This window comes from Callithrix jacchus, chromosome 8, assembly GCF_049354715.1.
Source record: "Callithrix jacchus isolate 240 chromosome 8, calJac240_pri, whole genome shotgun sequence".
Classification (NCBI taxonomy): domain Eukaryota; kingdom Metazoa; phylum Chordata; class Mammalia; order Primates; family Cebidae; genus Callithrix; species Callithrix jacchus.
The window spans coordinates 85,708,794-85,733,356 of record NC_133509.1 but is presented as its reverse complement, the minus strand read 5'-3'; the positions used below and the strand labels follow the sequence as shown (position 1 = coordinate 85,733,356).

General features: G+C 40.6%; 1 protein-coding gene across 3 annotated transcripts in view; it reads right to left on the bottom strand.

The window, feature by feature from the left end:
- The window catches only part of LOC144577408 (uncharacterized), a 107,545-nt gene that overhangs the window by 49,810 nt on the left and 33,172 nt on the right, over positions 1 to 24,563 (bottom strand). The window contains exons 3-4 of one of the 3 annotated variants that reach the window (XM_078334912.1): positions 18,769 to 18,835; positions 11,087 to 11,232 (exon numbers count right to left, since the gene is read on the bottom strand). The exons of 1 other annotated variant lie outside the window; for it this stretch is intronic. In XM_078334912.1, coding sequence (XP_078191038.1) covers positions 18,794 to 18,835 — 42 coding nt within the window. In that variant the 3' untranslated portion in view covers positions 11,087 to 11,232; positions 18,769 to 18,793. Of the gene's footprint in view, positions 1 to 11,086; positions 11,233 to 12,722; positions 12,894 to 18,768; positions 18,836 to 24,563 lie in introns of those variants that run through there. One more of the 3 variants, XM_078334911.1, reaches the window with a different exon arrangement.

Genomic DNA, 24,563 nt, shown 5'->3' with positions numbered 1-24,563 from the left:
GAAAACTAATTTGCTCTTACTACATTGAGATCTGACCAGCCACAGACCAATGCCTTTTATGTAGTTCTATGAATTTTAATTATGCAAATAATTAAAATATGAGGAAAAGAGTCATTTTAAACATAAGGATTTATTTCTAATTTCTCACAAATTATCTCTGTTTATAAAGAAGTACCAGTGAACAGCATGTTCTCCAGCATGGAAAATTGTCAGACTCACATAATTCAATGATCTAAAAATGTTTTATATTAAAATAAAGTCTAAAAAACATTCTTAAATTCATTTGTTAGCTTGACTCTTTAATCCACTAACCTAGACAATTAGGTTAATACAATTGGAAATTGAAAGCACAATTTTCTATATTGTTGCCTGATATTCTTCAGTGTTGGTGGTTGCTTCTATCCTGAAGCGTTGTAAGACACCATTGCTTGAGAGCCTCCCCCTGAAAACAAGACTGTCATATGACGCCAGAGCAGCAAGTAGTTGCACATCATTCAGTTCTTTGCTTTGCCCCCTACTTACTCACCACCATGACTGTAATTACTTTTCCACTGTAGGAGTCACACAATGGAAGAGAAGCAGTTCCCATCACACCTCCAGGTTACATAATCACCCAGCCCAAAGGGAACAACCCAGATCCTCTGAGCAGCACCCACAGAGAGAGAGTTCAGACCCAAAATAGTAACTTTGCTTTGAGCAGTAAAAAGAGGATACAATTCCCCTATGACATTCACAAACTGCAATGCAGTCTTTGCAACTGCGATTGGGCTTTCTTAGGGTGCTCAACAGAAGTCACACCCCAGTGGTCAAGTGCTGCAGGAAGGACCAAGACAGAATCAAAAGGCCTAGCAGTTGCCATGGCAACAGCAATAGGGCAATGAAAGGTTTCCAGAAGCAGGTCTGTCTCAAGAGTTTATAATGCAACCATATGCTGTCTGTGTCTAACACATGCTGAATGAAGACAGATTCAGTCTGTTTTCTGACTCCCTCCATCAGTTTGCATTATCTGGTGAAATTCTGGAGAGGCAAGTTAGACGAGTTCTCAGACCCAGGTCTTGAAGTTAGTCTATAACAAAGAAGGCTTGGACCCTTTCTTTCTTTTCGTGTGCAGGAAATGCAGGCATAAGCCGTCACTGATGTATGTTTAGCTCAGTTGGCTGAAATTGCTGGTTGTACTGTAACCTTTACCAGCCTCTAAATGCAGGGTAGTTGATCTAATCACAAAACAGATTCAATCATTATTGTACTACTTGGAAATACTGAGTTAATCCAGATGCCACAAGGGAATATTCCTTCTTTGACTCTGAATTTGTTTTAGAAAAAGCCACAAGATGATATTTCTTTTTCTCTTGATTCCTGTGATGTGTCATTCCTTGATTTATGTGTCAACTTGAGCAGGCCACAGGTTACCCAGATTAAACATTGTTTCTGGATGTGTTGCAAAGGTCTGACTGAGGTTAACATTGAATTCAGTCTATTGTTGGACTCAGCAAAGTAGATTGCCTTCCTCAATGTGAGTGGGCATCATCCAATCCATTGAAGACCTGAACAAAACAAAAGGTAGAAGAAGGGAGAATTCACCCTTTTTTTCCTACCTCACTGCTTGAGCTGGGGCATCTAACTTCTTCTGCCCTAGGACTGCTCCCCTGGTCAGCTCCCCTGGTTCTCAGGCATTTGGATTCAGGCTGAATTACACCATTGATTTTATTCAGTCTCCAGCTTGCAGATGGCAGATCATGGGATTTAACCTCCATAATCATGTGTGCCATTTCCTCCAATAAATGTCCGTGTGTGTGTGTGTGTGTGTGTGTGTGTGTGTGTGTGTATCTCCTATTGGTTCAAGGTTCATCCATGTTGTAGTATGTGTTAGAACCTTAGACTTTTCTAAAGCTGAATAATATTCCACTATATGGATATATCACATTTTGTTTATTCATCTGTTGATGGACATTTGAATTGTTTCAATCTTTTGGTGAATGTGGATAAGGCTGCTGTGAACATTGGTGTCCAAGTATCTATTTGAGTACCTACTTTCACTTCTGTGTATATATCCAGGAATAGAATTATTAGGGCATGTAGTAATTCTACTTAACTTTTTGAGGAGCCAACTTTCCTCCACTGTGGCTGCATGATATTTTACATTCCTGCCAAGTCCTCCAGCAACCCCTTTTAAAAAATTCATTTCTTCTAAAAAAACAAATAAACAAGATACATGTGCAGAACATGCAGGTTTGTTACCTAGGTATACATCTGCCATAGCGGTATGCTGCATCTATTGACTTGTCCTCTAAGTTCACTCCCCTCAACCCCTGCCCCTCAGTATGCCATGGTGTGTGTTGTTCCCCTGTGTCCCTGTGTTCTCAATGTTCATCTCCCACTTATGAGTGAGAACATGTGGTGTTTGGTTTTCTGTTCCTCTGTTAGTTGCTGAGAATGATGGCTTCCAGCTTCATCCATGTCCCTGCAAAGGACATGATCTCATTCATTTTTATGGCTGCATAGTATTCCATGGTGTATATGTACCACATTTTCTTTACCCAGTCTATCATTGATGGGCATTTGGGTTGGTTCCATGTCTTTGCTATTGTAAATAGTGCTGCAATAAACATACATGTGCATGTGTCTTTATAGTTGAATGATTTATCATCTTTGGATATATACCCACTAATGGGATTGCTGGGTCAAATGGAATTTCTGGTTCTAGGTCCTTGAGGAATTGCCATACTGTCTTCCACAATGGTTGAACTAATTTACATTCCCACCAACAGTGTAAAAGCGTTCCTATTTCTCCACATCCTCTCCAGCATCTATTGTTTCCTGACTTTTTAATAATCACCATTCTGACTAGCATGAGATGGTATCTCACTGTGGTTTTGATTTGCATTTCTCTGAAGATCAGTAATGTTGAGTTTTTATTCATATGTTCATTGACTGCATAAATGTCTTTTTTTGACAAGTGTCTTCATATCCTTTGCCCACTTTTTGATGGGGCTGTGTTTTTTTCTTGTAAGTATGTTTAAGTTCCTTATAAATTCTGGATATCAGACTTTTGTCAGATGGGTAGATTGCAAAAATTTTCTCTCATTCTGTAAGTTGCCTGTTCACTCCAATGACAGTTTCTTTTGCTGTGGAGAAGCTCTTTAGTTTACTTAGATCCCATTTGTCTATTTTGGCTTTTGTTGCAATTGCTTTTGGTGTTTTTGTCATGAAGTTGTTGCCCGTGCCTATGTCCTGAATGGTATTGCCTAGGTTTTCTTCTAGGGTCTTTACAGTTTTGGGATTTACATTTAAGCCTTGAATCCATCTTGAGTAAATTTTGTATAAAGTAAACACAGGGTAAGTTTCCGTTTTCTGCACATGGCTAGCCAGTTTTCCCAGCACTATTTACTGAATAGGAGATCCTTTCCCCATTGCTTGCGTTCCAGGGTTGGGGTGTCAGGCCCGGTGGGGGATGTTGATGTTTTGCTAGGTTGGAGAAATTCTCCTGGATAATATCCTGAAGTGTGTTTTCTAGCTTGTTTGCATCCTCCCCGTCTCTTTCTGGTACTCCAATCAATCGTAGGTTTGGTCTTTTTAGGTAGTCCCACATTTCTCGGAGGTTTTGTTCATCTCTTTTCATTTTTTGTTCTCTATTCGGTCTGCATGGTAACTGCATTTCAGAAAGGTGGTCTTCAGACTCTGATATCCTTTCTTCCACTTGGTTGATTCAGCTGTTGATACTTGTGTATGCTTCATGAAGTTCCTGTGCTGTGTTTTTCAGTTCCATCAGGTCATTTACACTCCTCTCTAAACTGGTTATTCTAGTTAGCAATTCCTCTAATCTTTTATCAAGGTTCTTAGCTTCTTTGCATTGGGTTAGAACATACTTCTTTAGCTCATCATAGTTTTTTCTGTTCATCTTCTGAAGCCTACTTCTGTCAATTTGTCCATCTGATCCTCCGTCCAGTTCTGTGTCCTAGATGGAGAGACACTGCAATCAGTTAGAGGAGAAGAGACATTCTGGCCTTTTGGATTTTCAGCATTTTTTCGTTGATTCTTTCTCATCTTTTTGCGTTTGTCTAGTTTCGGTCTTTGAGGCTGCTAACCCTTAGATGGGTTTACCTGGGGGGGGGGCCTTTTAGTTATTGTTGTCATTGATGCTGTTGTTATTGCTTTCTGCTTGTTTTTGTTTCAACAGTCAGGTCCCTCTTCTGTAGGGCTGCTGACGTTTGCTAGGGGTTCACTTCAGGCCCTATTCATCTGATTTGCTCTGTGCCTGGACATGTCATTCAAGGAGGCTGCAGAGCAGCAAAGTTGGGTACCTGCTCCTTGTTCTGGGACCTCTGATCTTGAAGGACACCAACCTGATGCCATTAGGATCCCTCTTGTATAGGTTGTCTGACAAGCCCTGTTGGAGGGTCTCACCCAGTTGGGTGGCATGGGGAGCAGGACCCATTTAACAAAGCGCTTTGTCCCTTGATGGAGAGGGTATATTTCACTGGGGGAAACCCACTTGTCTGGGCTGCCCAGATTTCTCGGAACTACCAGGAGAAGTGGCTAAGTCTGCTAGTCCCCAGAGACTGTGGTGGCTTCTTCCCCTAGAGGCTCAGGCCCAGGGAGATCTGAATTCTGTCCCTGAGCCTGTGGCTGGAGCTATTGGAGATCTTGCAGGGAAGCCCCGCCCCCTGAGGAAGGATGGGTCAGGGTTAGGCCTGATGATGCACTCTGGCCACAGGCTGTCATAGCTGGTGTGTTGGGCTATGGGGACAAGTCTTGGGACCAAGGTGTCCAGCCTCCCTGGCTCCAGCAAGGGAAGAGCACAGCCTGGAGTTAAAGAAATAGGTTCTGCCCTTCCCCAACCCGGGGAGCTCCGAGTGTTAGACAGTTGCTAGTCCTATTGCTGGCTGCTGTCCCTCCCCCAAGGAGCTCAGCAGGCAGCCATAGCCCATGCTGTTCATCACTGGCCACTGGCCACCCCCTGAGAGTTTGGTGGGCTCAAGCAGATTCCCCCTGAGAGGCTGTGAGAATCTGTGCATGTTCCAGGGTTGGGGTGTCAGGCACCAGTAGTGTACGTTCATGAGTGGGATCCAATCCATGGGTTGCACAGTTCCGTGGAAAAAGCAGTTTCTCTGGCTGGATAGCATGCTCATTCACCACTTCCCTTGGCTGAGGGGAGACGGTTCCCCTTCCCTGTGTGGCTCTCAGGTGGGCTGCTGCATCACACTGCTCTTCCTTCTCTCTGTGGGTCATGCCAGCCTTCTAGTTAATTTTGATGAAAGAACCTGGATACCTTGGTTGCCAGTGAAGGGTCTACACACTTACGGTTTTTTTTTTTTTTTTTTTTTGAGACGGAGTTTCACTCTTGTTACCCAGGCTGGAGTGCAATGGTGCGATCTCGGCTCACCGCCACCTCTGCCTCCTGGGTTCAGGCAATTCTCCTGCCTCAGCCTCCTGAGTAGCTGAGATTACAGGCACGCACCACCATGCCCAGCTAATTTTTTATATTTTTAGTAGAGACAGGGTTTCACCATGTTGACCAGGATGGTCTCGATCTCTTGACCTCGTGATCCACCCGCCTCTGCCTCCCAAAGTGCTGGATTACAGGCTTGAACCACCGCGCCTGGCCACTTATGGTTTTTTTTTGAAGCTTCCCAACCCCGTGGCTTCTAGTGTGTCATCTTGGCCCTGCCCAACTCCCCCTTTTTTAAGATGGAGTCTTGCTTTATTGCTCAGGCTGGAGAGAAGTAGCACAATCTCAGCTCACTGCAACCTCTGCCTCCTGATTCTCCTGCCTCTGCCTCCCAAGTATTTGGGATTACAGGTGCCCGCCATCACACCCGGCTAATTTTTGTGTTTTTAGTAGAGATGGGGTTTCACCATGTTGGCCAGGCTCATCTCAAACTCCTGACCTCAAGCGATCTGCCTGCCTTGGCCTCCCAAAGTGCTGGATTACAGGCATGAGCCACCATGCCAGGCCCAAGTTTCCCCTTTTAATGCCAACAGCATATCAAAAAAATAATCCATCGTGATCAAGTGGGTTTTATATCAGGGATGCCAGGATGGCTTAACATCTGCAAGTCTATGAATTTGATACACCCACCAGGCACAGTGACTCATGTTTGTAATGGCTCACACCTGTAATCCTAACACTTTGGGAGGCTAAGGTGGGTGGATCACCTCAGGTCAGGAGTTTGAGACCAGTCTGCCCAACATGGGAGAAACCCCATCTCTACTAAAAATACAAAATTAGCCAGGTGTGATGGCACATGCCTGTAATCCCAAGTACTCGGGAGGTCGAGGAAGGAGAATCGCTGGATCCCAGAAGGCAGAGGTTGCAGTTAGCTGACATCGTGCCATTACACTCCAGCCTGGGCAACAAGAGTGAAACGCAGTCTCTAAATAAATAAATATGACACAGCATATAAACATAATTAAAAACAAAAATTACATGATCATCTCAACAGATGCAGAAAAAGCATTCAACAAAATCCAGCATCTCTTTATGATTAAAACCCTCAGCAAAATTGGCATAGAAGGGACAAAATTTAAGGTAATAAAAACCATCTATGACAAACCTGCAGCCAACATTATACTGAACAGAGAAGCGTACCCCTGAAAACTGGAACAAGACAAGGATGCCCACTTACACCACTTTTATTCAACATAGTACTGGAAGTCCTAGCCAGAGCAATCAGAAAATAGAAAGAAATAGAGGGCATCCAAACTGGTAAAGAGAAAGTCAAACTGTCACTGTTTGCTAATTTTATGATTATATACCTAGAAAACCCTAAAGACTCATCCAGAAAGCTCCTAGAGCTGGTAAATGAATTCAGCAAAGTTTCAGGATACAAAATTAGTGTACACAAATCAGTAGCCCTGCAACACACCAATAGCGACTAAGCTGAGAGTCAAATCAAGAACTCAACCCCTTTTACAATAGCTGTAAAAATATAATAAAATACTTAGGATTATACCTAACCAAGGAGGTGAAAGGCCTCTACAAGGAAAACTATGAAACACTCCTGAAAGAAATAATAGATTACACAAACAAATGGAAACACATTCCATGCTCATGGATGGGTAGAATCAGTATTGTGAAAATGACCATACTGCCAAAAGCAATCTACAAATTCAATGCAATTCCCATCAAAATACCACCATCATTCTTCACAGAACTAGAAAAAAAGTCCTGAAATTCATATGGAACCAAAAAGAGCTGCATAGCCAAAGCAAGACTAAGCAAAAGAGCAAATCTGGAGGCATCATATTATTTGACTTCAAACTGTACTATAAGGTCATAGTCACCAAAACAACATAGTGGTATAAAAATAGGCACATAGACCAGTGGAGGAGAATAGAGAATCCAGAAGTAAACCCAAATATTTACAGCCAACTGATCTTCCACAAAGATAACAAAAAAATAAAGTAGGAGAGGACACCCTATTCAACAAATGGTGCTGTGATCATTGTTAAGCCATATGTAGGAGAATGAAACTGGATCCTCATCTCTCACCATATGCAAAAATCAACTCAAGATGGATCAAGGACTTAAACCTAAGACCTGAAACCATAAAAATTCTAGAAGATAACTCCAGAAAAACCCTTCTAGACAGTGACTTAGGCAAGGGTTTCATGACCAAAAACCCAAGAGCAACTGCAATGAAATCAAAGATAAATAGATGGGACTTAGTTAAACTAAAAAGCTTCTGCATCACAAAAGAAATAATCAGCAGAGTAAACAGACACCCCACAGAATGGGAGAAAATCTTCATGATCTATATATCCAATAAAGGACTAATATCTGGAATCTACAAAGAACTCAATGCCATCAAAAAGTGGGCTACAGACATGAATTGACAGTTCTCAAAAGAAGATATACAAATGGCCAACAAACATATGGAAAAATGCTTAACATCACTAATGATCAGGGAAATTAAAACCACAATGTGATACCACCTCATTCTGCAAGAATGGCCATAATAAAAATAAAAATAAAAAAATAATAGATGTTGGTGTGGTTGCCATGAAAAGGGAACACTTTTACACTGTTGGTGGGAATGTAAAACTAGTACAACCAATATGGAAAACTGTGTGGAGGTTCCTTGAAGAACTAAAAGTAGATCTACCATTTGATCCAGCAATCTCACTACTAGATATCTACCCAAAGGGAGAAAAAGTCATTATACAAAGAAGATACTTGCGCATGCATGTTTCTAGCAGCACACTTTGCAGTTGCAAAATGTGGAACCAGCCCAAATGCCCACCAATCAATGAGTGAATAAAGAAAATGTGGTCTATATGTATCATGAAACACTACTCAGCCATAAAAAGGAATGAAACAATGGCATTTGCAGCAACCTGGTGGAATTGGAGACTATTATTCTAAGTGAAGTAACTCAGGAATGGAAAACAAAACATCGTATGTTCTCACTCATAATTGGGAGCTAAGCTATGAGGATGCAAAGTCATAAGAATGATACAATGGATTTGGGAGATTTGGGGGAAAAGGTGGGAGGTGGGTGAAGGATAAAAGACTACACGTTGGGTACACTGCACACTGCTTGCGTGATGGGTGCACCAAAATCTCAGAAATCACCACTAAAGAACTTATTCCTATAACCAAACACCACCTGTTCCCTGAAAACCTATTGAAATAAAAAATAGATAAAAAAATAAAATAAAAGTCAAAATAACTGTAGAAATCAGGCTTAAATTTTTAAAGGATGAGTAAAGAGATGAGCTGACAATTCATAAGAAATCAATGTCCTTTATATGTGCAAATATTATAGTTTATTTTTATTTCATTTATTTATTTATTTAGAGTCAGGGTATGGCTCTGCTGCCTAGGCTGGGGTGCAATAGCCCCATCTCGGCTAACTGCAATGTCCACTTCCTGGGCTCAAGCCATCCTCTCACCTCAGCCTTCCTAGTATCACATGCCATGATTCCTGGCTAATTTTTGTATTTTTTATAGAGATGGGATTTTGCCATGTTGCCCAGGCTGGTCTCCAACTCCTGAGCTCAAGTGATCTGCCTGCTTCAGCCTCCCCAAATGCTGGGATTACAGGCATGATCCACCATGCCTGGCTGAAAATAATATAGTTTAATCCTTTATAACTGAAGAGATATTTATAAAAATCTCAAGTACTACTTACCTATTAGACTGGAAAAGTTTTAAAAGTTTGATAAAATCCAGTATAAATATAAGAAAAACAAGTCTCATACACTGTTGGTAGAAGTATAAATTTGTATGGTCTGCTTAGATGGCATCTATAAAAATGTATGAGCTACTTGAATTAGCAATTCCATTTCTAAGAATTTATATTGGCATATTGTGTGTGTGATATATCTGTGTGTGTGTATATGAATGTATCATATATCCTATATGCAAGCTAGATAGCTAGATGCATAGATCAGCACTGATTGTAATGGAGAAAATTTAGAACAATCTACATCAATTGGGAATTGGTTAAATAAGTGATTATACCTCCAGTAAAATGACTTTTTCCCATAATATATCTTTCTCCCACCTGAAATGGTCTTCCCTTCATTTTATTCCTTTGGAAAGCCTTCTCAGGACATTCTATATCTTTATGATGATTTCTTTAGTAGATGCTAAAGTATTCCCCACCATGTCAATTTTCACTCACTTTATGCTGCAGTGGTATAGATCGATTGTATTATTGGCCTTGTAACTTTGCCTTGAAACTTTGTAGTTTCTACCCAGTTTGAATCTGGGCTTGGCTGTGTAGCTTGTTTTGGCCAAGAGGAAAGCAGCAAATTTCACATACATGCACACTCACACACCACACACACACACACACACACACACACACGTGTGCCTATGCAATCCTGCTGGAAAACAAGATATTTTGAGTGGAGTTCAGTCATCCTAGCTGAAGCCATTAAAAGCTCAGCAAGCTTCAAGCTAATTGTCAAGTCTGTGAGTAAGCCCTAGCTAAGATCAAAACTCTGCCCAGCCAAACCCAGTGAAGATCAGTAGGACCACCCAACTGATATGTAGATTTATGGGAAAGAATAAATGGTTGTTGTTTTAAGCTACTATAGTTTGGAGTTGTTTGCTACACAGCAATAACTAACTGATACAACTTCCAATTTAGCTTTTAAAAAAATGTATTTGTTTCCAAGCTACTTGTACTTAAAAAATGACATTCACTATCTATCTTTTAAAATATTTTCAAAATACAATCTGCTGTTAAGTTTAGGATATTCTACTGTCTTAATGGTGGTTTAATTATTATATCATATATAAACCTATATTTTTTAAAAAAGAATTTAGTTGTTTCTTCTAGTCTTCTTTAATCTATCTGATTATTTGCAACAGTGAATCAAATACACACACACACACACACACACACACACAGAGTCATTCCTCATTATCCATAGTAGACTGGTTCCAGTACTCCTGTAAATATCAAAATCTGAGGATGCTCAAGTCCCTTATAGAAAGTGGCATATTATTTACATGTGACCTATTACACACCATCCTATATATTTTAAATAATCTCTAGATTACTTATAATGCCTACTACAATGCCTACACATCACCTCACTTGCTTGGATTCAGTGTAGTACTCAGTGCATGGTAAATTAAAGTTTTACCCTTTCAAACTTTGTGTCAATTTTTTCCCCCCAAAAAATGTGGTTGGTTGAGTTTATGGATGCTGAGCCCATGGATACAAAGGGCTTACTGTATATATACATACATATATGTATTCTTTTGAAGAATAAAGGATTCAAATGTTACATGTTTTATGAGATGACTTAATTTAATGGTTGGAATTTTTTTGGTGTTTCTAAGTCAAGCCACATCATTTTCAATAATTCTTTCCAAACAAGTTCTTTTTTTTTTTCTATCTCCTCTTTGAATCATTTTATTTATTTATTTATTTATTATTTTTTTTTTAAATTTTTTATTGGATTTTAGGTTTTGGGGTACATGAGCAGAGCATGCAAGACAGTTGCGTAGGTACACACATGGCAGTGTGCTTTGCTTTCCTTCTCCCCTTCACCCACATTTGGCATTTCTCCCCAGGCTATCCCTCCCCACCGCCCCCTCCCACTGGCCCTCCCCTTTTCCCCCCAATAGACCCCAGTGTTTAGTACTCCCCTTTCTGTGTCCATGTATTCTCATTTTTCATCACCCGCCTATAAGTGAGAATATGCGGTGTTTCATTTTCTGTTCTTGTGTCAGTTTGCTGAGGATGATGTTCTCCAGATTCATCCATGTCCCTACAAACGACACAAACTCATCATTTCTGATTGCTGCATAATATTCCATGGTGTATATGTGCCACATTTTTCCAATCCAGTCTATTATCTTAAGTCAGTTTCTCTCCTTTTTTTTTTTTTGATAATGTAAAACAAATTGGACTATTAGTCATTTAAGACAAGCAAAACATCTCCCTTTGTGAGAAATACCAAGCCATTTGGTTAAAAACCAAAGGATAAATCATATTTACCTAATGAATGGAACTTGATAATTTCTCCATATGTTACTACTAAAATTGACAAGGCAGAAGTTGCCAAGTAGAAGTGCTAAACGATAACTTTAAAGAAAGAAAAATAGTTCTTGAGTGTTCATTAAATGTTTCTTTGTCTTAATGTTTGGTTCTGTTTCCACCAGAAAATTAATTGCGATTTCACTTATACGTCTGCCTATAATTAAACAACTTTTCGAGAGTAGTTTTCAGAATAACTACTTCCAAAGCCAGTCTACGGAAAAGCAACATTCCCAAGTAACTTTATAGTATTTAGGATACCAATAAATGGTTTGTGAGTATGGCCTGATTTTTTTTGTTCTTGTTGTTGTTTGTTTGTTTTTCTTTTTCAGACGGTGTTTCACTCTTGTTGCCCAGGCTGGAGTGCAATGACGTGATCTTGGCTCACAGCAACCTCCGCCTCCTGGGTTCAAGTGATTCTCCTGTCTCAGCCTCCAAAGTAGCTGGGATTGCAGGCGCACACCGCCACGCCTAGCTAAGTTTTCTGTTTTTAGTAGAGATGGAGTTTCGTCATATTGGTCAGGCTGGTCTCACTTGAACTCCTGACCTCAGCTGATCTGCCCACCTCAGCCTCCCAAGGTGCTGGGATTACAGGTGTGAGCTACTGTGCCTGGCCTGGCCTCTTTATTTTTAACAAAGCAACAAAAAATGCCTGCATCCGGATCATTTATTTGCTAAGATAAATAGTTCACCTTAGCACTGAGCACCATCAGTTGAACAGGAAACTAGAATCCTTTGGAGTAAAATGACCAAAACTCAAATTGCTTTCTTTAGGTCCAACCTGGTTCTACCAAGGTCACTACCAGTATTCAAAACATATACTCACTTCCTCTGGCAATTATACTGTGTGTCAAAGGAGGTTCCTAAGAAGTTGAAAATCCTATTCATTTCACTCAATTTTTTCTTATTTGGCAATGTTTTCCCCCAAAATTGAAAAAGGCTGTCATGACAGCCAAAAATCACATTTCTTAATGGTACAATGTCCCTATTAAATACATATATATATATATATGTATTTTATATATATATATCCTCCCTAGTCTCCTTTGTCTCAATTTAAAAAGAATTTTTTTTTATTGCATTTTAGGTTTGGGGGTACATGTGCAGAACATGCAAGACAGTTGCATAGGTACACACATGGCAGTGTGTTTTCCTTTCTTTCTCCCCTTCCCCCACATTTGGCATTTCTCCCCAGGCTATCCCTCCCCTCCTCCCCCTCCCACTGGCCCTCCCCATTTCCCCCCAATAGACCCCAGTGTTTAGTACTCTTCTCTCTGTGTCCATGCATTCTCATTTTTCATCACCCACCTATGAGTGAGAATATGCGGTGTTTCGTTTTCTGTTCTTGTGTCAGTTTGCTGAGGATGATGTTCTCCAGATTCATCCATGTCCCTACAAATGACACAAACTCATCATTTCTGATTGCTGCATAATATTCCATGGTGTATATGTGCCACATTTTTCCAATCCAGTCTATCATCAATGGGCATTTGGGTTGATTCCAAGTCTTTGTTATTGTAAACAGTGCTGCAATGAACATTCGTGTACATGTGTCCTTATAGTAGAAGAACTTATAGCCTTTTGGATATATACCCAGTAATGGGATTGCTGGGTCAAATGGAATTTCTATTTCTAAGGCCTTGAGGAATCGCCACACTGACTTCCACAGTGGTTGAACTAATTTACACTCCCACCAACAGTGTAAAAGTGTTCCTTTTTCTCCACATCCTCTCCAGCATCTGTTGTCTCCAGATTTTTTAATGATCGCCATTCTAACTGGCGTGAGATGGTATCTCAATGTGGTTTTGATTTGCATCTCTCTGATGACCAGTGACGATGAGCATTTTTTCATATGATTGTTGGCCTCATATATGTCTTCTTTCGTAAAGTGTCTGTTCATATCCTTTGCCCACTTTTGAATGGGCTTGTTTGTTTTTTTCCTCTAAATCTGTTTGAGTTCTTTGTAAATTCTGGATATCAGCCCTTTGTCAGATGGGTAAACTGCAAAAATTTTTTCCCATTCTGTTGGTTGCCGATTCACTCTAATGACTGTTTCTTTTGCCTTGCAGAAACTGTGGAGTTTCATTAGGTCCCATTTGTGTATTTTGGCTTTTGTTACCAATGCTTTTGGTGTTTTGTTCATGAAGTCCTTGCCTACTCCTATGTCCTGGATAGTTTTGCCTAGATTTCCTTCTAGGGTTTTTATTGTGCTGGGTCTTATGTTTAAGTCTTTAATCCATCTGGAGTTAATTTTAGTGTAAGGTGTCAGGAAGGGGTCCAGTTTCTGCTTTCTGCACATGGCTAGCCAGTTTTCCTAACACCATTTGTTGAACAGGGAATCCTTTCCACATTGCTTGTTTTTGACAGGTTTATCAAAGATTGTGTGGTTGTAGATATGTTGTGTTGCCTCTGTTGCCTCTGTTCTGTTCCATTGGTCTATATCTCTGTTTTGGTACCAGTACCATGCTGTTTTGATTACTGTAGCCTTGTAGTATAGTTTGAAATCCGGTAGTGTGATGCCCCCCGCTGTGTTCTTTTTGCTTAGAATTGACTTGGCTATGTGGGCTCTCTTTTGGTTCCATATGAAGTTCATGGTGGATTTCTCCAGTTCTGTGAAGGAAGTCGATGGTAGCTTGATGGGTATAGCATTGATTCTGTAAATTAGTTTGGGCAGTATAGCCATTTTCATTATATTAATTCTTCCTAACCATGAACATGGAATGTTTCTCCATCTGTTTGTGTCCTCTCTGACTTCGTTGAGCAGTGGTTTGTAGTTTTCCTTGAAGAGGTCCCTTACGTTCCTTGTGAGTTGTATTCCAAGGTATTTTATTCTTTTTGTAGCAATTGCGAATGGCAGTTCGTTCTTGATTTGGCTTTCTTTAAGTCTGTTATTGGTGTAGAGGAAGGCTTGTGATTTTTGCACATTGATTTTATATCCTGAGACTTTGCTGAAGTTGCTTAACAGTTTCAGGAGTTTTTGGCTGAGGCGATGGGGTCTTCTAGGTATACTATCATGTCGTCTGCAAATAGAGACAATTTGGCTTCCTCCTTTTCTATTTGAATACCCTTTATTTCTTTTTCTTGCCTAATTGCTATGGCTAGAACTTCCAGTACTATATTGAATAGGAGTGGTGAAAGAGGGCATCCTTGTCTAGTGCCGGATTTCAAAGGGAATGCTTCCAGTTTTTGCCCATTCAGTATGATATTGGCTGTTGGTTTGTCATAAATAGCTTTTATTACTTTGAGATATGTTCCATCAATACCGAGTTTATTGAGGGCTTTTAGCATAAAGGGCTGTTGAATTTTGTCAAATGCCTTCTCTGCGTCAATTGAGATAATCATGTGGTTTTTGTTTTTGGTTCTGTTTATGTGGTGAATTACATTTATAGACTTGCGTACGTTGAACCAGCCTTGCATCCCCAGGATGAATCCTACTTGATCATGATGGATAAGTTTCTTGATTTGCTGTTGCAATCGGCTTGCCAATATTTTATTGAAGATTTTTGCATCTATGTTCATCATGGATATTGGCCTGAAGTTTTCTTTTCTTGTTGGGTCTCTGCCGGGTTTTGGTATCAGGATGATATTGGTCTCATAGAATGATTTGGGAAGGATTTCTTCTTTTTGGATTATTTGGAATAGTTTCCGAAGGAATGGTACCAGCTCCTCTTTGTGTGTCTGGTAGAATTCGGCTGTGAACCTGTCTGGACCTGGGCTTTTTTTGTGTGGTAGGCTCTTAATTGCTGCCTCGACTTCTGCCCTTGTTATTGGTCTATTCATAGTTTCAGCTTCCTCCTGGTTTAGGCTTGGGAGGACACAGGAATCCAGGAATTTATCCATTTCTTCCAGGTTTGCTAGCTTATGTGCATAGAGTTGTTTGTAATATTCTCTGATGATGGTTTGAATTTCTGTGGAATCTGTGGTGATTTCCCCTTTATCATTTTTTATTGCATCTATTTGGTTGTTCTCTCTTTTCTTTTTAATCAATCTAGCTAGTGGTCTGTCTATTTTGTTGATCTTTTCAAAAAACCAGCTCTTGGATTTATTGATTTTTTGGAGGGGTTTTCGTGTCTCAATCTCCTTCAGTTCAGCTCTGATCTTAGTTATTTCTTGTCTTCTGCTGGGTTTTGAGTTTTTTTGATCTTGGTCCTCTAACTCTTTCAATTTTGACGATAGGGTGTCAATTTTGGATCTCTCCATTCTTCTCATATGGGCACTTATTGCTATATACTTTCCTCTAGAGACTGCTTTAAATGTGTCCCAGAGATTCTGGCATGTTGTGTCTTCGTTCTCGTTGGTTTCGAAGAACTTCTTTATTTCTGCCTTCATTTCGTTGTTTATCCAGTCAACATTCAAGAGCCAGTTGTTCAGTTTCCATGAAGCTGTGCGGTTCTGGGTTGGTTTCTGAATTCTGAGTTCTAACTTGATTGCACTATGGTCTGAGAGGCTGTTTGTTATGATTTCAGTTGTTTTGCATTTGCTGAGCAGTGCTTTCCTTCCAATTATGTGGTCAATTTTAGAGTAGGTGTGATGTGGTGCTGAGAAGAATGTATATTCTGTGGATTTGGGGTGGAGAGTTCTGTAAATGTCTATCAGGTTTGCTTGCTCCAGGTCTGAGTTCAAGCCCTGAATATCCTTGTTGATTTTCTGTCTGGTTGATCTGTCTAATATTGACAGTGGAGTGTTAAAGTCTCCCACTATAATTGTGTGGGAGTCTAAGTCCTTTTGTAAGTCATTAAGAACTTGCCTTATGTATCTGGGTGCTCCTGTGTTGGGTCCATATATGTTTAGGATCGTTAGCTCTTCTTGTTGTATCGATCCTTTTACCATTATGTAATGGCCTTCTTTGTCTCTTTTGATCTTTGTTGCTTTAAAGTCTATTTTATCAGAGATGAGAATTGCAACTCCTGCTTTTTTTTGCTCTCCATTTGCTTGGTAAATCTTCCTCCATCCCTTTATTTTGAGCCTTTGTGTATCCTTGCATGCGAGATGGGTTTCCTGGATACAGCACACTGATGGGTTTTGGATTTTTATCCAATTTGCCAGTCTGTGTCTTTTGATTGGTGCATTTAGTCCATTTACATTTGGGGTTAGTATTGTTATGTGTGAATTTGATACTGCCATTTTGATGCTAGCTGGCTGTTTTGCCTGTTAGTTGTTGTAGATTCTTCATTATGTTGATGCTCTTTAGCAATTAGTGTGATTTTGGAATGGCTGGTACTGGTTGTTCCTTTCTATGTGTAGTACCTCTTTCAGGAGCTCTTGTAAAGCAGGCCTGGTGGTGACAAAATCTCTGAGTACTTGCTTGTTCACAAAGGATTTTATTTTTCCTTCACTTCTGAAGTTCAGTTTGGCTGGATATGAAATTCTGGGTTGAAAGTTCTTTTCTTTAAGGATGTTGAATATTGGCCCCCACTCTCTTCTGGCTTGCAGAGTTTCTGCTGAGAGATCTGCTGTGAGTCTGATGGGCTTTCCTTTGTGGGTGACCCGACCTTTCTCTCTGGCTGCCCTTAGTATTTTCTCCTTTATTTCAACCTTGTTGAATCTGACAATTATGTGCCTTGGGGTTGCTCTTCTTGCGGAATATCTTTGTGGTGTTCTCTGTATTTCCTGCAATTGAGTGTTGGCATGTCTTGCTAGGTGGGGGAAATTTTCCTGGATAATGTCCTGAAGAGTATTTTCCAACTTGGATTCATTCTCTTCGTCACATTCTGGTACACCTATCAAACGTAGGTTAGGTCTCTTCACATAGTCCCACATTTCTTGGAGACTTTGTTCATTCCTTTTTGCGCTTTTTTCTCTGATCTTGGTTTCTTGTTTTATTTCATTGAGTTGATCTTCGACTTCTGAAATTCTTTCTTCTGCTTGGTCAATTCAGCTATTGAAACTTGTGCATGGTTTGCGAAGTTCTTGTATTGTGTTTTTCATCTCCTTTAATTCATTCATATTCCTAAGTTATCCATTCTTGTTATCATTTCCTAGAATCTTTTTTCAAGGTTCTTAGTTTCTTTGCATTGATTTGAAACATGTTCTTTTAGCTCACAAAAGTTTCTCACTATCCACCTTCTGAAGTCTAATTCCGTCATTTCGTCACAGTCATTCTCCATCCAGCTTTGTTCCCTTGCTGGTGAGGAGTTTTGGTCCTTTCTAGGAGGCGAGGTGTTCTGGTTTCGGGTGTTTTCCTCCTTTTTGCGCTGGTTTCTTCCCATCTTTGTGGATTTATCCACCTGTCATCTGTGTAGTTGCTGACTTTTCGATTGGGTCTCTGGGTGGACCCCCAGATTGTTGATGATGAAGTATTTCTGTTACTTGGTTTTTCTTCTACCAGTCTAGCCCCTTTGCTGTACGACTGCAGAGGTCCACTCCAGGCCCTGCTTGTCTGGGGTACACCTATATCAGCTGCAGAACAGTAGGGATGCTACCAGTTTCTTTTTCTGCTATCTTTGTCCCAGAATGATGCCTGCCAAATGTCAGTCTTTTGGATATAGAGGGGTCAGGGAGCTGCTTGAGGAGACAGTCTGTACTTTATAGGAGCTCAAGTGCTGAGCTGTGAGCTCTGATGTTCATTAAGGGCTGTTAGGCTGCTATGTTTAGTTCTGCTGCAAAAGAACTAAAAAAAAAGCCCTTTTTTTCTCAGCTGCTCTTTCTGAAGGGGTTGGTGCTTTATTTTTGAGTGTCTGCGGGGTTGTCCTGCCCAGCTAGGAGGCAGTCTTGTCCTGCCGAGGCTCCACCCTGCTGGTGTGAGGTTTACCCTGTTTCTGTGGTCTCCGCCCTGCAGCCGCGGGCTCCGACCTGCGGCGGAGTCTCTCTGTTGTACCGGGTTGCCTCGGCAACGGCAGTCGGCGTCAGCAATGGGCGTGTACCTCAGTAGGGGCTGATTGCCTCGGTAATGGCAGACGCCCCTCCCACACGGAGCTGCGCCTTAAGGTAACCTCCTAACAGCGAGCGTTTGGAATCCCTTTTTGTTTGTCACACTGCGCTACCCCTAACGCTTTGTCCTGGGCTGGCTCACTGTTCAAGTCCCGTTCAGTCTCAAGTTCAGCCCTCTCAGATCTCAGGTTGCCAGTTCAGCAGGGCACCCGGAACAGTGCGCTTTTGTGCGGACCTCTGTGGAGCGCCTCTGCGCTCCGGCGTGGGCCGCAGCCGCACCAGCTGCTGGCTACACCAGTCAAGATCTCTGGCTGGCGTCCCACGTTTGTTTTATATCTGGGAATTTCCCCGTTCTGTGGGCAACAAAGGTCCGTCTGGAAATGCGTCCCTGACTCACCTACTCCACGTATCCAGCGAGAGCCTCAATCCTGGGTTGTTCTCACAGCGCCTTCTTGAGTCGTCCCCTAAAAAGAATTTTTTTAAAAAAACTTGTCTGGGGAGGACGTGGCAAGACTGTTGTTTCTTTTATAATAAAACAGCATTTATGCTGTAGTTCTTTAAGTTGCTGAAAATGTCCTCCTTCCATATCTGCTAAAGAGAGGAAAAACTTAAAGAGAGGGAAATATAGACTAAGTACTAACCATGAACTAAGTGCTTTATATATGTTAGCTGACCACTCTATAATTGAGGTATTATCATTCCTGTTTTATAGTCAAGAAAATCAAGAGGCTTTGTGAGAGAGAGGGATGTATGTGTGTGTGAGAGAGAGAGAGTGTGTGTGTGAGTGTGTGTGTGTGTGTGTTTAAGAGATAGGGTCTCATTATGTTGTCCAGGCTGGCCTGAACTCCTGGGCTCCAGCCATCCTCTTGTCTCGGCTTCTCAAAATGCTAGAATTAAAGACGTGAGCCACCAGGTTTGCCCTCTCTTAAAGATAGTAAATTACTTGCTTAAGGCCATATATGAAATCAGAATTTGGTCCCACATGGAATCCAAAGCCAGTGATCTGTTCATGTCTTCTTTCCCAGTTGGATTTTAATGAAATCTTTTGGAATGACACTTATAAATTCAGCAAGATTCAACTAATTTAATTTCTGGAGCTGGATTATTTCCTCATCTTTTAAATTTAATCTACAACTTTTTTGTTTGACCCTTTTTAGTTGTCAAAAATGTAAGTAATACAATTAAAATACAGTCCCCTATGGCAAAATCCAAAGTTCCCTTGACTCACAGGCAAGAAAGTCAAACTCCTTGCACATACTCAGAGGAAGCATCATGCTTTAAATTCCTGGCTTTGTCATCAAGCAAACCTATGTTCAAATCCTCCAGGGGCTTGAGGACTAACAAGGTCATGTATGGAGTAAGCACCCAATAAATGAACTCTAAATGGTAACTTAAATTAATGAAACTTTACAGAGCGGCAAACAAAGCTGACCTGTTCCTGCCCCCATTAGAGATGCCATTTTATAGAAGGGGAGAAAGGGAATAAAAAGTGAAGGGGAGTGGAAGAGGGAAAAGGGGAAGGTTCCTAGGGTCATAGAGCAATACGTAGCTAAGAGCACACAGAGACTAAACCTTCCACTTTACAAAGTCAAGGGCTATGGCTTTGCATTATATCCGGGGCTTGATAAAGCTTTCTTCTCCTGTTAGAGAACTTTTCAGTTCCCACTTGAGAGGGAAACAATCAAGCTTGGCAGATAACAAGCCATTCTGTGATGACAACAATGCTCAGACATCAAGCCTGTTGACAGAACAAGTTGACAAGTTCATGTCCTCTATGTGGGATTGCGAATTCTCAAATGTGTTTTGCCGCCTTCAAGTGTAGACAGATGTGTTTGGAAAAAATGATTTTATTGCAAATTGGATTTCTCATGTGTTGCTGAGCAGCCTCTGCAGTTTTGACAGGTGCAAGAGAGGCGGTGGAGGTAGGTTTTCAAATCTAGCCACGATGCCTCCCCCAACTGTGTGAGGGTGATCCGTAGGGTGTGCCGATTCAGTTCCTGCTGGCATTTGTTCTCTCAGGGTATAAGTGACAAACTTTGCCTGGAAGAAACCCTCCTAAACACACCCCACCTGCATCTTTCATCCTTGATGGTAAAGTTCCTCAGGGAGGTTAATGTGGCCAAGCACTGTTCTAAGTGCTCTATATGTAGTAAATCACTGTACCTTTACATAGCCTATGAGGTAGCCACTGTATCATCCCCATCTCACAAATGAGAAAACAGAGACATAGAGCCATCAGGAACTTGCTCATGGTCATGCTTGTAAGTGGTTGAGCTACATTTTTAACCTAAGCAGAGAGTGCTAAGGTCCACATGACACACAGGGGCTTGTATTTGGACAGCAGAGATGCTGGAATCCAATCTTGGCTCCATTACTTCCTCAGAACAAGGGCTGCATTCACTGAGTGGATGCTGTGGTCCCAGCCCTAGGCTAGGCATCTTCAATAGATTTCTCATTCAATATAACAGCCAGAGAAAGTGAATATCATTATTATCCTTTCACATGCGGAAACTGAGGCTGAGACAGGGTAAAAAACTTGCCCAAGTTTGTAAAACTAACTCTGTCTGACCCCAGAGTCCTTGCTCTTAATTACTACAGTGCCTGCTCCTGACCTTTACTAGTTGTCGTGTGTATTTTACGTCACTAAACTTCAGTTTCTTCGTCTGAGAAATGGGGATAATATCAATAACTATCTCAGAAGATCAATGTGTGAGTGAAACAAAGAAAGGCATAGGAAGATGATCTGCAGTGCTCTATGCAATTCAGTTACCTATTATTTTTTCTGAATCACTCTAGCTTTGTTCCTCAGCTCTTTCAAATATTTATCCCCAACAAAATACAAGTTTCTCAAGGGTAGAAACAATAGTTTCTCTGCTTTTGATTTACCCCTCATAGAATTTGACACTTTCTGAGTACACAGTTGGGGGGCTTGATAAATGTTTATTAAATAATTATCGATAGGTGAGACAGCAATGCCAGAGATTTTGTCTCAGGAGGAAGCCTTGTTGGGCAACTTTGCAGAGGTTAATTCAGGCTTTTAGCTGATAGTTGTCCTATTTATACTGTAATGACCATGAAATGCGTATACATTTTTATTTAAAATATTACATAAACTAATGTAAATCAATCTCAAATCAATGTCAAAAAAAGCTCCAAGAAAAAAAGTGTCATGGCATAATACCCTTTATTCTGAGGTGTCCTCTCCACAACAGCTGTCCCAAAGGATCATGTGATTACAACAAGGAGAGTCCACTCTGCAGGAAATATATGACAATTGTATCCAAACTCATGAAAATGATTTTTCTTTTTCTTGAGTTTTCTAGCCTATTCAAAATAAATAAACTCTCTAGATTGTTCAAGTATTATTTGTTTATTCAAAATAAACTCTCTAGATTATGTTAATGAAGGGATTCTCCCTAATACTAGTTTGTTTGATGTGTGACTATTATATATATTATCAATAGACATTCTCTATAAGACATACTGTAAGTTCATATTCTTCTCTAAGCAAATTCCTCAAATGCTGAAGGTTTGGGCATGTGTGTAACTGCTTACTGACTTACTGACATAGACATTTAGAGGGCGGAAGAGAGAAAAAAAAAACAGAAGGAAGATCACTTTCTTTTATTTTCCCCACCAAGTAGTTTGTGACGGGGAACTGAAATTCAGAGTCACTGAAGCATGGCCATGCTTTTTAGTCTTCACATAACAATGAGAGAATGACCAATAACCCACTCTTTCCCTGCAAACGTGACAAGGTCCTAATGTGTCAGGGTCTTTGCATTTGCTCCTCTTTCTATCTGTTCCATATTTTCCCACACTGCCTCCTTCTCACCTTTCAGATCCCTTTCTCAGAGAGATCTTCATCCCTGGCTAAAGTAGTTCTTCCCACATGGTCCCATCCAGTAACCCTCTTTAAGCAACTCTGCAGCATTTATCAAGGCTTGAAGTGATCTTATTTATGTGTGTTATTGTCTGCCTCTCTCAACTTGAGCATAAGCTCCTGAAGGACAGGGAACCCTATTGTGCTCGCTGCATTCCCAGATACTTGGCACAGTGTAGATGCTCACTAAGTATTTGTGGACTCAATTATGAGAAGACAATCTGGCCAACTTCAAGATAGGAAGGCTATAATGAGGGCACACCTAAGGAAGTGCTCCTCCTGGGTCCTTGGTGATACCCTGCAGTCTCACAGTGATACCAGCACTGCAACTTTGCCTGCGGCAGTCTCAGCTCAAATCCTAATCCACATATTCAGTGCATTTTCTCCAAGAATCTATGTCATGACTGCCTTGCTCTGAATCTTACTAGATGGATGACCTTGGGCTGGTTATTTAAACCCACTGTGCCCAAGTTTCTTTATCCTTATAAGTTTTTTTTATCCCTGCAATGGAGATATATAACACTTATCCTGGAGAGTTGTGAACATTTGCTGAAATAATGCATGTACCAGCCTTAGCCCAGCACCTGGCACAGAGTAAGCTCACTATAAATTGTAGCTTTGAATTTATTACTGACGAAAGATCATTTATATTTGTGCCACTAGTCCCTCTCCCAGGGTAGACCTCACTAATTGATAATGCCATTCTTTTCTTTTTTTAAAAAATGACCTCACAACCTTCTCAATGCTGCCCTTGTCCAGACAGTCACTACCCATCAATCATTTGGAGTTGGTGTGCAAACTGAAATGTATTAGCCCTTCCTGACTCAGAAGGCACTTAACAGGCTGTCAAGCAGGATATTTAACATTGAGCTGAGTGTCCAAAAGTACTAGTTAATTTTGCCTCTAGACAAGTGGTGGCAGATTCAGCATTATGCCCATGGACAAACTCATTGGCATAGGAAGAGAAAAAGTAATGGGAGAATCTGGCTCTTGATAGATTAGGGTAGAAGGAAGGCCCTGTTTTCTTCATTAGCTTTGGCTCCCAAGAGATTATAGAAATAAGAACTCTTGGAAGGCAGGATGTGAGTAGTGCTCTGGCTTACTTTCTGATCTACTCCTTTAGATGAAACAGCTATGCTGGAAATTGAGAGTTCACCAGGAAAAACCATCCCTGATGTTGATTGCCTTCCTGTGAATTCTTATTAAACATTCCAGATACCTGATAACAATTTCTGGATTCCAATCTGTATTAACAGAGGTCTGTAATTTTTAATAACATTTTAAAATGATAAAGAATCTAGCAGATTATTACTTTCTTTTATTTTTTAGGTCACTTTGAGAAGTGACAATAGGATTTGTTCAGGAACTTTTCCAAGAGCTGAGGAGCCTGCTGGCTTGGTTGGAGAGCAATGATGCTTTCAGAACAAAAATGAGAAGCTATAAAGATGAAATATAGAAGCAAAATTAGAAAATGATGCTGTGTTTAATTTACTTCCAGAAGTTTGGTTCTACCCAAAACAACAAATTAGGAGATGCTGTCCTTCTAGTTTCCTTCCTTGTTCCCACTTTTGGTGGCTTTTCTTCATTACTTAAAGGACCCAAAGACCCCAACCTTCTCCATCCGTTTCACCATCAAAATCTTCCTGCAGGAAATTAGTTGGGGAAAAACTAATTTATACCAGAGGGGAAATGTCTAGCTGACTTGATAGTCCCTCTTGCTGGTAATAAATATACTTCATGGTTTAAGGACTTTTATGGGTTGAACTGTGTTTGCCCCAAATTCATATGGTGAAGCTGTAACCCTCTGTACTGCAGAATGTGACTGTGTTTGGCAATAAAGTCTTTAAAGAGGTCATTAAAGTTAAATGAGTTCACTAGGGTGGGTCCTGATCCAAAATGAGTGGTGTCATCATAAGAAGAGCAGATCAGGACACATGCAGGCACAAAAGAAAGCTCATGTGAAGACACAGGGAGAAGATGGCCATGCACAAGCCAAGGAGAGAGGCCTCAGAGGAAACCCACCCTGCTGATACTTTCATCTTGAACTTCTTGTTTCTAGGACTGCAAGGAAATAAGTTTCTATTGTTTAAGAACCAGTTTTCAGTACTTTGTTATGGCAGCCTCAGCCAACTAAAACAAGTAGTTAAACTTAACCTTAGAATCTCAACTCTTTCATTTAGTAACTGTGAAATCTCAGGGAGTTAACTATCTGAACTTGAGTTTACTGAACTATAAATGGAAACAATAAGGTCTACCTAGTGAGGTGGCTGTAAAGATTAAATGAGACAATACAAGTTATTGGTTAGCAC